Raw genomic sequence first — 14617 nt, 5'->3', positions numbered from 1 at the left:
GATCAAAATATATTGTATGAAAAATATTTTACAGATAAATAAATATAGCCTATGTTACTAAAAATAGGGTTTTAAAAATAGAAGCTAAATCAGTAACTTAAATGAAAAACACTTTAGGGAAAATAAGATTCTTCTTATTTAGTTGATAGCTCAGTGTGAAATTCCAATGGTCAGCCGAATGAAAGCACTACACCTCTAGCGAGGGCACAGGAGGAAAATGTTTTCTATACTTTTCGGCAACAATTTAAAAAATCTGTAAGAAAATTAGTAATGAAGCTGGATGCTGCTACAGTCAACTTTGTTACAACCATAAAACAATAGCTTATGAGATACTACTTTCCTTTTAAGTTTTGCTTACCTCCAATCCTACAATTATAAAAGACTTCTACTAATCAAAATAGCAACTTTTCAACAAGGCGGTACATGAATGTCGTTAAACCACAAGCCATGTGCTCTTGTATTTTATTTGTTTTGGATACACTAGGAAATAATCTGTGTTCATGATCGGAAACTATTGTCTTTTTCAAATAACTTTTTCTAAAGCAACGGAGCATTATTTTTTAATAAATTAACTAAAAAAAAAAAACCATTTTCCTGAAGAGATGAAAGGTTTTTATCCTCCTTGTAATGACAAAGGCAGAGAAATGGCAGACTGAAGAAAACTCCAGTTTTTAAAAAACCAAGGTGACACCACTCCTGAGTACTTTCTTGGAACATTGCTTACCTGCCAGGAAATGCGTGTTGCCCCACCACATCTCCATTCTGGAGGTGAAAATCATTGAAGAAGTCTGGACTTATGGCTCCTTCAGAGGTAATTAGTCCGTCTACAAAGAGCCAAAGCAGAGATTAGTGAAACACATTTATAGGGAATGAAATAAAAATTACCTTATTGAGCAACACATTAGAAACCTGTTTAGTCTGGAAATCAAACTGTCAGAAGGTCATGCTGTTGTCCCTGGAGTATACATTGGAGGCTATATATACACAAGCAGTAAGACATATCATGATAATACAGCAGTCACTGAGTGCAATCAGAAACAAGACAGACTGCCCTCCAGGTACTTAGGGAAGTGTGGACAAGAAAAGACAAAAAAGGAGGAAGGCGTCAGGTGTGGTAGGGAGAAGAGTGATGGTTTAGGCTAACAAAAGGTTATGAATAAATGCAAAGGAGGTATGGAATGCCATGGTGCTGGCAAAGAGCAGTACTTCAGCACGCTTCTCATTTTATATTCACATAGCTTCATATATATATACATATATATATATATCACAATTGAGAATATTATCAAAATTAGTGTGCTAGTAAAACCATTTGACAATTTAAATGGCACACATTACAACATACAAACTTGTTATGAATTTTTTATATGAAATGGTTTATACATCCTATGGCCTTAAATGGGTGAGGTCTACATGATGAAAATCGTTTTTGAAAACTTGATCTCCGTTAGTTATTAATTATGATACAGCTATACCATCATGCTGTCAGATGTACATGATTCCCTAGAGAGCTCTATACTGCAATGTGGTTTGAAAACACTGTTTTCGCTTTAAGTTTTTATCCCTCAGTCTGTCAGTTTTAAAAAAATGATTTAAGAGTTATATTACTTTCAGTTGTTCCAAGACTCTAATCAGGCTGCTATGTGTAGGCTGATGTAGAGGAATAACAATTACCAGACATTAAGACATCTGAATTATGGTTTCAGTGATGCCCTAAGCCTAAAACAAATCCTGTAGTATATGCCTTCTTTTTTTTCCCCCCTTTGGTTTTCAAGACAGGGTTTCTCTGTATAGCCCTGGCTCTCCTGGAACTCACGTTTTTGACCAGGGTGGCCTCGAACTCAGAAATCCGCCTGCCTCTGCCTCCCGAGTGCTGGGATTAAAGGCGTGTGCCACCACGACCGGCTAGTATATGCCTTCTTAATCAGAAACTATTGGCATGGATTTGAGGACTTTGAGTTTTCCATGCTGGATTACTGAATCCAGAATAGTGTGATACCAAAATATACATAATTAATACACATTATTCCTTTTGAAAGAATTTCCCTTTGGATCCAACAAAATAATTTATTAACAAATACTACACAATCGTAGATATATGTTAACAGGGGAATATTATACTGTAAAATATAGAAGAATTACTATTAGTAGGGGTTAGACTATCCTACTTGGGGTGAGGCAGTATCAAAGGTATAATTGATTTGAGTCTTCAAATATTAGTAGGACTTAAATGACAACATTTCTTTGCATGAGATGGCTCTATGGGTAAAGGTATTGCTGCCAAGCCTCATGACCTGAGTTTGAAACAAGGAATGCACATGGTGAAAGAGAGCCAACTCAGGCAGGTTGTTCTTTGGTTTCTAGACACATGCCATGACATACAAATAAATAGATGTCTGAAAGTTGTTTGAAATAAAAGTATATTCAAAATTGCTTCAATGGTAAATCTAATTAGTACAATTAGCAAAAGTGTAAGCATAGTGCTTTGTATTTTCATAAAATTTCCATAGTAATCACTTGGCATAAACCATATATTAATGTCTGGGCTAGTATTTAATTGTTGAATTGTTAGTGCATATAACTAACTGGTACTAATCATTATTTTTACTAAGTTTAAAATTGAACTTTAATTAAAATCTAAAAAGTCAAAGTAATATTTGTTCTGATTTTATGTCTGCTAGAAATTAAATATTCTATAAATCCAATACCAGGTAAACATTGAGAAGATACAAAATAGAATCATAGGAAATTCTAAGACACAATAGAAGGACAGGAAAGAAACTAAGAAAAGAAATAGAAAATACATTTTGTATTTAGTATTTTGTCAAAATCTGGCTAATGTCAACAAGGTTAAATTAAAATACTAAGAAATTCTGCAAAGCTAAAACCAAGTAACTCAGGATAAGAGTTTGAGAAACCTACAAATTATAGACTAAAGTAAAATACTAAAGTGATATTAATCCTATATTTAAGACAACCTGCTCCCAAATTCTCTAATGTTTCTGAAATGTAACTGCACATAATAAAAGAGGTTGATATTATTGTGAGATACATCAAGAAATGGCACAGAGATTCATTTAATTCTTGGACTACATGGAAGGAAATTGTAAACATCCATGAAATAAGAAGCACTGAGAACGTGACTGTAGGAATCAATGTCCCCAAACTCATAGCATAAAAGCCTTCACCGTTAAAGGCTCATCACCTACTCTTAGGATGTGGGTGTGCAAAAAAACCCAAAAGGATGTCTAGGGATGGTACTCACTCTTCATGTATTTAAAAGTTACTTATTTTTCTACCAGTGATCACTGTTTCTAAATTTCAGTTTACAATAGATACAGACAGACATATATTCTTTTATGACAATAAAACATATATATATGTATATATATATATGCACACACATACAGTATTATATAACAGTATCATGATTAACATTAACTTATAAAGTGTCTCACAGAAAATAGTTATAATTTGCATTCTAAGACACTGATTTAAATAATTTTAGAAATGTGGTATAACTTAAAGATGTGTTCTGAAATGTTAACTGTGTTAAAAACCAACATTTTTCAACCACCAAACCCAGACACTATGGCAGATGCCAACAAGAGCCTGCTGACAGGAGCCTGATATAGCTGTCTCCTGAGGGGTTCTGCCAGTGCCTGACAAATACAGAAGTGGATGCTCACAGTCATCCATTGGATGAAGCACAAGGTCCCCCAATGAAGGAGCTAGAGAAAGTACCCAAGGAGCTGAAAGGGTTTGCAGCCCCATATGAGGAACAACAATATGAACTAACCAATACCCCCAGAGCTCCTTGGAACTAAACCACCAATCAAAGAAAACACATGGTAGGACTTGTGGCTCTAGCTGCATATGTAGCAGAGGTTGGCCTAGTCGGTCATCAATGGGAGGAGAGGTCCTAGGTCCTGTGAAGATTCTATGCCCCAGTATAGGGGAATGCCAGGGCCAGGAATGGGAGTGGGTGGGTTGCGGAACAGGGGGAGGGAGGAAGGGATAGGAGATTTTTGGAGGGGAAACTAGGAAAGGGAATAACATTTGAAATGTAAATAAAGAAAATATCTAATAAAATATTTTTAAAACCCAATGTTTTTAAACAAATGCTGTAAATATTGGTTGTCTTGCAGATACTTGGAATTGATTGATGCTGACAAAGTAGCTATCATCTTCAAAGCAAGAAACGATTCTAAGAATATTATGATTCCTGGGAACAAAAGCATCATATATATTTTGCATTATTTTCCTTCATGAAGTCTGAATATGTAAGGAAAAGTCATATGCTATTAAGCTCACAAAGTCCGGTGGGCTGAACCTAATGTCCTATACCATCTGACTGGAAAGGAGCAGCACCTCAGAATTGCTGTAGAATTTCGTGAGGAAGGAAGCTATTCCATTTGCATACTGGAGCTTGTTGTTTTGGAATTCAGATGTCTATATTAAATATAAGGTGATATATAATACATATGTGAAATTTGTACAGTATATATTTGTGAGACATAAAATATGTGAACAGTATTACTGATTAATGTGATATTAATTATCAGTGATCAGATATAATGCCAAATTATATTATCATCCAATTATTGATCACACACCACAAATTGTCATTAATTTAGTTATAATTACTTTCTTTTTCTTTTTTCTTTGGTATCAGGACTGAAGCCACACCTGTGCATGTTAGGAACGCTCCCTACCTCCAAGATATCATTTCAGCCTAATACTTTTATTTTGAGTCTTCCACAGGACTTTATTGGAAATCCTTTCTTTGTCTCAACTATAACTGATTTCAATTTAGTATTGCTAATATTGACGATAGTGTGAAAATGTTAAAAGCAAAACATGTGAAACTTTACCATCTTTGTGGCAAACTCATCCCTGTAATCAGCCATGATCAACAGTGTTATAATAAATACGGCATTTGAATAACACTGACTATAATTTCAAAGGATTGTACACTTTAGAAGGGAAAGCTTTGTATCTTCCCGGTAATCACCAAACACATTTAATAGTTTAAAATTAAAACAAAACCATGGTAGTATTAAACTGCTTATATTAAATAAGAAATAAAGAAATGAAATTAAAAAGTTATATAGTTAATAGATGTAGAACACAGAACAATGAGTGTAATGTTGCTGATTAGAATTCAGACATCCTGAAAACGTTTTAACTTACTTACACAGTAGAAAGCGTCTAACAGCCGTTTGCTGTCCTGGGTACATATACTTTTAATGGAGATCACACCAAAGACTAACTTGGAAAAAATAATGTTACTAGTTTTGTTTGGTGTACACAGTTGCTATTACATGAAATTATTAATAGAAGACCACTTAGATACTAAAAGTGTGCTTAGAGTTTGGGAATGTGCATGGCGAGGAGATGAACTCTTTTTATAACACACGAAGGAAGCCTGTGTGCTTGCTTTGGTCATCATCTTACCTGAGTTGTAGAAAAGGTCAGGCCTTTCAAGAATGTCCCCTTCATGGATGTACGGCTCAATGCGATCATCACCATACAAGTACTGCTCGCTCTCATCCAGCTGACGGCTCTCCACCATCTCCAGCCACTGAGAGTTATGCCAGCGAAACTTCTCACTCTGAATTTTCTTGGCCCACTCTTCATCATACTCCTATCACAAAAAAAGAATGCGAGTTACTCTGTAAGTTCACCTGCGTGGTGCTCAGTAATACATTGCTATGAGGAGAGAATCTTGAGAGCCTTCACTAGGCTCAGAGGGAACATTTAAAATACCTGTTTAGAAGTGTGTCTCAGACATAAAGGACATGAAGTATATGCCAAACAAGTGGCCGAATAGCTTACTAGTCACAAATGGCACGGACAGGCGCTACAAGTCTAAATTTCACAAACTCACATTGAAATGGGTTCTGTTGTCAGATCTTAGGAGAAGAATCTGCCTCTGCCTGCAGTGAGGTCTCTAGCCATTATTATTTGTGGGAATCATGACAGTGATTAGCATGATCTCTTAGTTCAGATAATATTAAGGGGAGAAAACACCTCTAAAATACCGTTTTTAACTGATGATAACGTTCACTTAAAAATATATATATAGCACAGTTGAATTTAATTTTATTCTAACCATGAAACAGCTATCGGACATCCTAACAAGCCAGTTGCTGTTCTGAGCAACTAAGCCAACACTGCAGTGCACTGGGAATGGGCCCTAGACACTGACGCCCTTAGTGCTTCTCTGCTTTCCTATGAAACCTTAAGAGGTTTATGACATGCCTGGCTGCTGACCCTTGTAGCTTGTTCCTTCTGTACATGTTTGCCTACAGAATTTCCAAGAACTAACTAGAGCATAAAAAATGGTCTCTCTTGCCTCTTTAACCTTTGGTAAGGCAACAGAATATATTTTCAATCCCTGCATAGTTTGGTAATATTTCTCATACTGTGTGATCTGGCTATTCATTAAATGTTGTTCTAAGTGTCCATGATAAGTACCCATTTATATTCTGTGGGATCATTTGATACAGACAATCATGACAATATATGTAAAACTAACTTGGTAACAACTTTTTAAAAATTATACTAAAATCTGAAAACTCAATGTGTTCCTTATTGATAGTTCAATGGTAGGAAATCTGAAAGTGACTTTTAGGAAATCTTCCATCATTTTCTCTATCATCTATCTTCATATTTGCATATCCATTTGTCTATCTATTTTCTGTTATATATTTATCTATCTAGCTATAGTTTCTGCTATCCTGAATTACAGGTTGGATTTATTTTTTTTTTTTTTTGTTTTTGTTTTTGTTTTTGTTTTTCGAGACAGGGTTTCTCTATATAGCCCTGGCTGTCCTGGAACTCACTTTATAGACCAGGCTGGCCTCGAACTTAGAAATTCACCTGCCTCTGCCTCCCAAGTGCTGGGATTAAAGGCATGCACCACCACTGCCCAGCCTACAGGTTGGATTTCTAAAGCTAACTTCTCCACAGTGACATTCACTAAAGCCTGCCAGTGATTCTTCCTGGAACCTTCTTGTGCTTATTTCCACCCTTGATTCCTACAAAGTGCCTTTGCCTACTTACATTTTAAACCTAAAATGTCACAATTATTACCATATATATTAACAATAACTTAGCCATTACTATCTCTGCTAATAAACACATTTACTTGGAAATATATGTCACATACTGTTACTGAACAAGCAACAATGCCAGGGCTTAAATTAATTTTTCTCTCTGACTTATTGGCTAACAAATTCTGTGAAAACTATGGTGTATTCTTTGATATGAAAGTAAAATTCAATGAATTTATTTGAAATATTATGTAACATTTGCTTTCAAATAAAGGTGGTAAATATGGTGCACTTTTGATGATAGTATTGCTAGTGGCAATTTTATAATTAAATATCAGGCTTTCCTTCTCTTTTAAAGGAAGTTTTTAGACTTTCTTTTTTAATAAGGATGATTTGCCTCATATATGTATGTACAACACATGTGACCTTGGTGCCCCTGGGTATCAAGAAAGAGCATCAGATACCCTGAAACTGGAGTTATAATCGGTTGTCAGTCACAGCGTGGGTGTTGGGAATTGGACCCTGGGCAAGAGCAACCAGTGTGCTCTTAGCTGCTGAGCCTCTCTTCAGTTCCTTTTCTTCTTTTCTAACAGATATCCATTTACAATTCTAATAGTGTCAATTTGTTTCCTAATGTAATTTATGTAAAACTAAGAGCCATTCATAAACATTAATTATTGTTTTTTACTTTTGAAATGTAAACATTTATTATTCACCTGACAGAATTTTAATATTATTTGAAAGTGATCTTCATCCCCTGTTATAACTACATTAGAACCCATACTTATATACCAACAGTAAGTCCAAATGCTAAGCTTTTGTTTGTATTAATAATATGGCTACAATGATTAGAAGTGATGGCAATTTATATATTCATCTATTCAATAATTACACAGATTGTCTCAATAAATGAAATGAAAAACAGAAATCTTATTGTGAGGACACTTGGTGCATGTTTGATACTGCTGGTGAGTGACTCGTGGGGACATTCTGCAGTAGTGTCCCTAATTGTTTCTGTTTTACATATGCAAAATATGAGGCCTTGAACACTGAGGTAATTTGACTTGGGACAAAGCTGTTAACGGCTATGGCAGAAATGCACCCTTCTTGGAGTAGAGAGAAGCAATTAGACGGGATACACAGACACTGTCAGGCCACTGGAGAGTCCAGTCTATTTTGAAGGAGAATATAGTAAATGACCCCACAGGGTCAACTTTCAGCTACAAGGTTTTGTAAATGAGTTGAATTGTTGACTAAGTGATGTTAAGTCTGGTAAGTACATTGAGTTGTCTTTTATTCTTTTTTTTTCCCCAACTTTTTATTAGATATTTTCTTTATTTACATTTCAAATGCTATCTCAAAAGTCCCCTATACCCTCCCCCGGCCCTGCTCCCCTCCCCACCCACTCCCACTTCTTGGCCCTGGTGTTCCCCTGTTCTGGGGCTTATAAAGTTTGCAAGACCAAGAGGCCTCTCTTCCCAGTGATGGCTGACTAGGCCATCTTCTGCTACATACGCAGCTAGAGACACGAGCTCTGGGGTTACTGGTTAGTTCATATTGTTGTTCCACCTATAGGGTTGCAAACCCCTTCAGCTCCTTGGGTACTTTCTCTAGCTCCTCCATTGGGAGCCCTCTGCTCCATTCAATTGATGACAATGAGCATCTACTTCTGTATTTGCCAGGCACTGGCATAGCCTCACAAGAGACAGGTATATCAGGGTCCTTTCAGCAAAATCTTGCTGGCAAATTCAATAGTGTCTGGGTTTGGTGGCTGATTATGGGATAGATTCCCGAGTCGGGTAGTCTCTGGATGGTCCATCCTTTCGTCTCAGCTCTAAACTTTTTCTCTGTAACTCCTTCCATGGGTATTTTGTTCCCTATTCTAAGAAGGAATGAAGTATCCATGCGTTGGTCTTCCTTCTTCTTGATTTTATTGTGTTTTGTAAATTGTATCTTGGGTGTTCTAAGTTTCTGGGCTAATATCCACTTATCAGTGAGTGCATATCAAGTGACTTCTTTTGTGATTGGGTTACCTCACTCAGGATGATATCCTCCAGATCCATCCATTTGCCTAAGAATTTCATAAATTCATTGTTTTTAATAGCTGAGTAGTACTCCATTGTGTAAATGTACCACATTTTCTGTATCCATTCCTCTATTGAGGGACATCTGGGTTCTTTCCAGCTTCTGGCTATTATAAATAAGGCTGCTATGAACATAGTGGAGCATATGTCCTTATTACCAGTGGGGCAGCTTAAAAATAATGTGCATGGAGAAGTTTTACTGGCTACAGATTTGGGTAGTTCAACTTGTTTTTCCAAAATGTAACACAGTACCAAGCAATAACATACGTATTGGGGACAGAGTCTATGTAATTTAGCCAAAGGACTAACTAAATATAACCTTGAACCTGTTTAACTGTGTATGACCTCAAGAGGAAACTGTTCAGGTGTATCAGGTTTTCTATTCTGTAATGAATTACGGTTATTTGCAAGAAGATAATAGAAGGCGGATAACTGACAAAGGTCTAACTACAACCATTACAGGGGAAGGATGACTTTGCTCCCCCCCCCCCCCAAAGATGAGTTAGTCACAGCTACCTACAGTCCAAGAATATACCTTATAGCACTAGAAATCCTATTAATTCCATTTGAAATGTCAGAACTAAGTATTTCTGATCTTTTATATTTTTTAATAAATGAGTTGTATCTTTAAAAATAATAGTTGATTTTGACTTATTTTATTTGTCAAAAAAGCTAAAACTTATTTTCTTTTCATAATATGTTTTCAATATCATGTTAACTACAAATTAACACATCACATTTCACGTGCCAGCTACACATATTAAATTGTTTATCTAATTTCTTTGGAACACATCAAGTAAAATATCATTCTGTTATTCAATGTTTCCTTTTTATTGCAGTTAATGTCAAAAACAAGGATCAAGGGGGAAAAGTTGCATAAAGTAGGACCCAAATCCCTGTAAAAAAAATGATGTTACAGTTCAGTACACAGTGACAGAATCTGGTCTGTGGGATGCCCATTAGCATCTGATAGGTTTGGAGAAAAAAACTGTCTTAATATTTGTATCTTTATTTCTGTGTATCTAAGTTAATGAATCATTTAACAATCTTATAATTCCTGAGGTATTAAAAATCTGCTTAATTATGCCACAGTTCTTAAATCGAACTGAAATTTTGTACCACTACTTTTTATAAAAAGAAAAAAGAAAAAAAGCTAAAGCATTCATGATGTCCTCACTTTTAATAGCTGAATAAATAGTATTCCATTGTGTAAATGAACCACATTTTCTGCATCCATTCTTTAGTTGAGGGGCATCTGGGTTGTTTTCAGGTTCTGGCTATCACAAATAAGGCTGCTGTCAACATGGTGGAGCATGTGTCCTTGTGGTGTGGTGGGATATCTTTTGGATATATGCCCAAGAGTGGTATAGCTGAGTCTTCAGGTAGAAATATTTCCAAATTTCCGAGGAACTGAGGACTGATTTCCAGAGTGGTAGTACCAATTTGCAATCCCACCAGCAGTGGAGGCCTGTTCTTCTTTTTCCACATCCTCACCAGCAAGTGCTGACTCTTGAGTTTTTTATCTTAGCCATTCTGATTAGTGGGAGGTTGAATCTCAGGGTCATTTTGATTTGCATTTCTCTGATGACTAAGGACACTGAACATTTCTTTAAGTGTTTCTTGGCCAGTCAAGATTCTTCTGTTGTGAATCCTCTGTTTAGCTCTGTACTCCATTTTTAAATTGGGATATTTGGGTTTTTGGAGAATAACTTCTTGAGCTCTTTATTTACTTTGGATATTAGCCCTCTGTCTGATTATAGTTAGTGAAGATTTTTTTTTTCCCAATCTGTAGGTTGCCGATTTGTCCTTTGGATGCTGTCTTTTGCCTTGCAGAAGCTTTTCAGTTTCATGAGGTCCTATTTGTTGATTGTTGATCTTAGAGCCTAAGTCATTGGTGTTCTGTTCAGGGGATTTCTCCCTGTAGCAATGAGTTTGAGCTGCTTTCTGACTTTCTCAGCTATTAGGTTCAGTATATCTGGTTTTATGTTAAGTTCCTTGATTCACTTGGATTTGAGCTTTGTGCAAGGTGATATTTTCATTCTCCTACATACAGCCTGCCAGTAAGACCAGCACCATTTATTATAGATGCTTTCTTTTTTCCACTGTGTGGTTTTGACTTTTTTTTGTCAAGGATCAATTATCCATAGGTGAATGAATTTACTTCTGGGTCTTCAATTCTATTCCATTGATTGACATGTCTCTCTCTGTACCAATACCGTGAGTTTTTTTTTTTTTTTTTAAATCACTATTGCTTTGTAGTACAGCTTTATGTCAGGGATGGTGATTTCCCTGGAAGTTTTTTTACTGTTGAGAATTGTTTTGGGTATCCTGGGTTTTTTGTTTTTCCAAGTGAAGTTGAGAATTGCTCTATGTCTGTGAAGAATTGTGTTGGAATTTTGACCAGGGTTGCATTGGATCTGTAGATTGCTTTTGGCAAGAAGGCCATTTTCACTATGTTAATCCTACCAATCCATGAGCATGGGAGATCTTTCCATCTTCTGAGGTCTTCTTCAATTTCTTTTTTCAAGTATTTGAAGTTCTTGTCGTACAGATCTTTCACTTGCTTGGTAAGAGTTACACCAAGGTATTTTATACTATTTGTTGCTATTGCAGGCAAATCCTGAGTAAGGTACTCAGACCCAAAATGACAGGCATAGGATACAATCACTGATAAGATACTAGCCAAAACGTACAGGCAGAATACCTGGGATACAACCTACAGACTGTAAGAAGTGTAACAAGCAGAAATGCCCAAGTAAGGAGAGCTTTAATCCCACTTAGAAGGGGGGAAGAAAATAATCACGCAAAAAAAGGAAGGGTCCTGGGTGTGAGAGGGGAGGAGATTGGAGGAAGGGAAAAAGGTGAACAGGATTAGATATGGGAGAAGCCCAGAGGGCCAAGAGAACCAATGAACTGAAGTCAGGGACCCACCTGCTCCTGCCTACCCAGTGGTGGAATTATAGGTGTCACTGCCCTGCTTTTTAAAAAGTGGATGTTAGCTATTTGAATTTAGGTCTTTATGTCCTCTCCTCATCCTTCCTCCTCAACAACATAAAAATTAATGAACCTGCACATAAATGTGAGTTTTTAAAAGGAAGACTGGTAAGAGTTCAAACAAACCAAAAATATTCAGGAGTCTCCATAGCTGACTTTTGAAACTCTTCTAGTAAAACAAGTTTTATGCAATGAGCATAGAATCTAGCACCAAATATGACAAAGTCATGCTATGCATTCCTTTATATTCCTTTTTGTTCCCCATCAGTTTATGATTTTTTTTTATCCTCTAGGCCTGACCCACCACAACATTACAGGCTAACATAATAGCAGCAATGACAGATTGAACTGCTATTTTCTTTTTTTTTAAAATTACGTATTTTCCTCATTTACATTTTCAATGCTATCCCAAAGGTCCCCCATACCCACCCCCCCAACCCCCTACCCACCCACTCCCCCTTTTTGGCCCTGGCGTTCCCCTGTACTAGGGCATATAAAGTTTGCAAGTCCAATGGGCCTCTCTTTCCAGTGATGGCCGACTAGGCCATCTTTTGATACATATGCAGCTAGAGACAAGAGCTCCAGGGTACTGGTTAGTTCATATTGTTGTTCCACCTATAGGGTTGAAGTTCCCTTTAGCTCCTTGGGTAATTTCTCTAGCTCCTCCATTGGGGGCCGTGTGACCCATCCAATAGCTGACTGTGATCATCCACTTCTGTGTTTGCTAGGCCCCGGCATAGTCTCACAAGAGAGCTATATCTGGGTCCTTTCAGCAAAATCTTGCTAGTGTATGCAATGGTGTCAGCATTTGGAAGCTGATTATGGGATGGATCCCTACATATGGCAATCACTAGATGGTCCATCCTTTCGTCACAGCTCCAAATTTTGTCTCTGTAACTCCTATCATGGGTGTTTTCTTCCCATTTCTAAGAAAGGGTAAAGTGTCCACACTTTGGTCTTCGTTCTTCTTGAATTTCATGTGTTTGGCAAGTTGTATCTTATATCTTGGGTATCCTAAGTTTCTGGGCTAATATCCACTTATCAGTGAGTACATATTGTGCAAGTTCCTTTGTGATTGGGTTACCTCACTCAGGATGATACCCTCCAGGTCCATCCATTTGCCTAGGAATTTCATAAATTCATTTTTTTAATAGCTGAGTAGTATTCCATTGTGTAAATGTACCACATTTTCTGTATCCATTCCTCTGTTGAGGGGCATCTGGGTTCTTTCCAGCTTCTGGCTATTATAAACAAGGCTGCTATGAACATAGTGGAGCATGTGTCCTTCTTACCGGTTGGGACATCTTCTGGATATATGCCCAGGAGAGGTATTGCGGGATCCTCCGGTAGTACTATGTCCAATTTTCTGAGGAACCGCCAGACTGATTTCCAGAGTGGTTGTACAAGCTTGCAATCCCACCAACAATGGAGGAGTGTTCCTCTTTCTCCACATCCTGAACAGCAGACTGAACTGCTATTTTTATTTAAATAATCTTTGGGCTGGCAAGATGGCTCAGTGGGTGAAAGGTGCTTGCAGCTAAGTTGGAAGACCTGAGTTGGATCTCTGCAATATATACAGTAGAAGGGTTCTGCACACTGTCTGTTGTCCTCTGACCTTTGCAAGTGCACTGCCACGAGTGCATGCTACACACATCCATGTACAAAAGAAATAAAATTAAAATAAGCATCCTCTGATCTCCAGATTGTATTCAGAGTAACTAATATGAGCTTTGAGCATCAGCATTGCACCCTACAAGTCTGATTCTACAACTGTGTAGTGACTGACACAGGACCACTGCTGAAAACACTGGGGAAAGTGAGAATGTGTGAGGAGGGAGGCCGCTCAACAGGAAACTGTTATCACCTAGGAAACAGAAATTATATTTTACAAAAGCTTCAGCAATATTTATAGAGTCCTGCTACCAAAACCACAGTCATGCTCAGCAGTGTTGGCATGAAAGGTGACCCTTGAGATTTCAGTTATGTTTCTCTGTTAGAACATCATGAATTAAGGTGATGAAGTTCTGGAGGTACACAGCCTAGCATCCCCAAATGAGTAGAGTCAAATATTAATAAACTCAACATATTAATATCAATTTCCTATGGCATCCCTCTGGGATTCCTAATGCTCTCACATGCCCAGTTTCCATCCTATAGCAGCAAACAGCTGTGAGAATTTCAGCACTTCGATCCCAGCTAGGACATAGCCAACTCCACCAAGCCTTTGTAGCATTCCTACAGGGAGACACTTCTCACTGCTGAACACTTTTCATGAGGCATGTATTGCTGGGCTCTGTCTTTAAGTTTTCATTCTATGCTGTATTTAAAGGAAAACATGCTTGTCTTTTATTTTTCCCTCGTCTCAGCTTCTGACATTACGATCTTAGGCACTCGGGTTCCATAAACTCTCATGTGTCACCAGAGACTTATGGTTTGATTTTGCATGGAATGTGCCATCCCTTTTGAAGTTCTACATCCCTT

At 37.3% G+C, this 14617-nt stretch overlaps 1 protein-coding gene across 4 annotated transcripts in view; it reads right to left on the bottom strand.

The window, feature by feature from the left end:
• Kifap3 (kinesin-associated protein 3) overlaps nt 1–14617 on the bottom strand; it is a 154970-nt gene that overhangs the window by 28078 nt on the left and 112275 nt on the right. For all 4 annotated transcript variants that reach the window (XM_006496681.3, XM_006496679.3, NM_010629.3 and 1 more), the window contains exons 18-19: nt 5458–5647; nt 725–824 (exon numbers count right to left, since the gene is read on the bottom strand). In XM_006496681.3, coding sequence (XP_006496744.1) covers nt 725–824; nt 5458–5647 — 290 coding nt within the window. The remainder of the gene's footprint in view (nt 1–724; nt 825–5457; nt 5648–14617) is intronic.

The sequence above is a fragment of the Mus musculus genome, chromosome 1 (assembly GCF_000001635.26).
Source record: "Mus musculus strain C57BL/6J chromosome 1, GRCm38.p6 C57BL/6J".
Classification (NCBI taxonomy): domain Eukaryota; kingdom Metazoa; phylum Chordata; class Mammalia; order Rodentia; family Muridae; genus Mus; species Mus musculus.
This window is presented reverse-complemented; position numbering and strand designations above follow the sequence as displayed.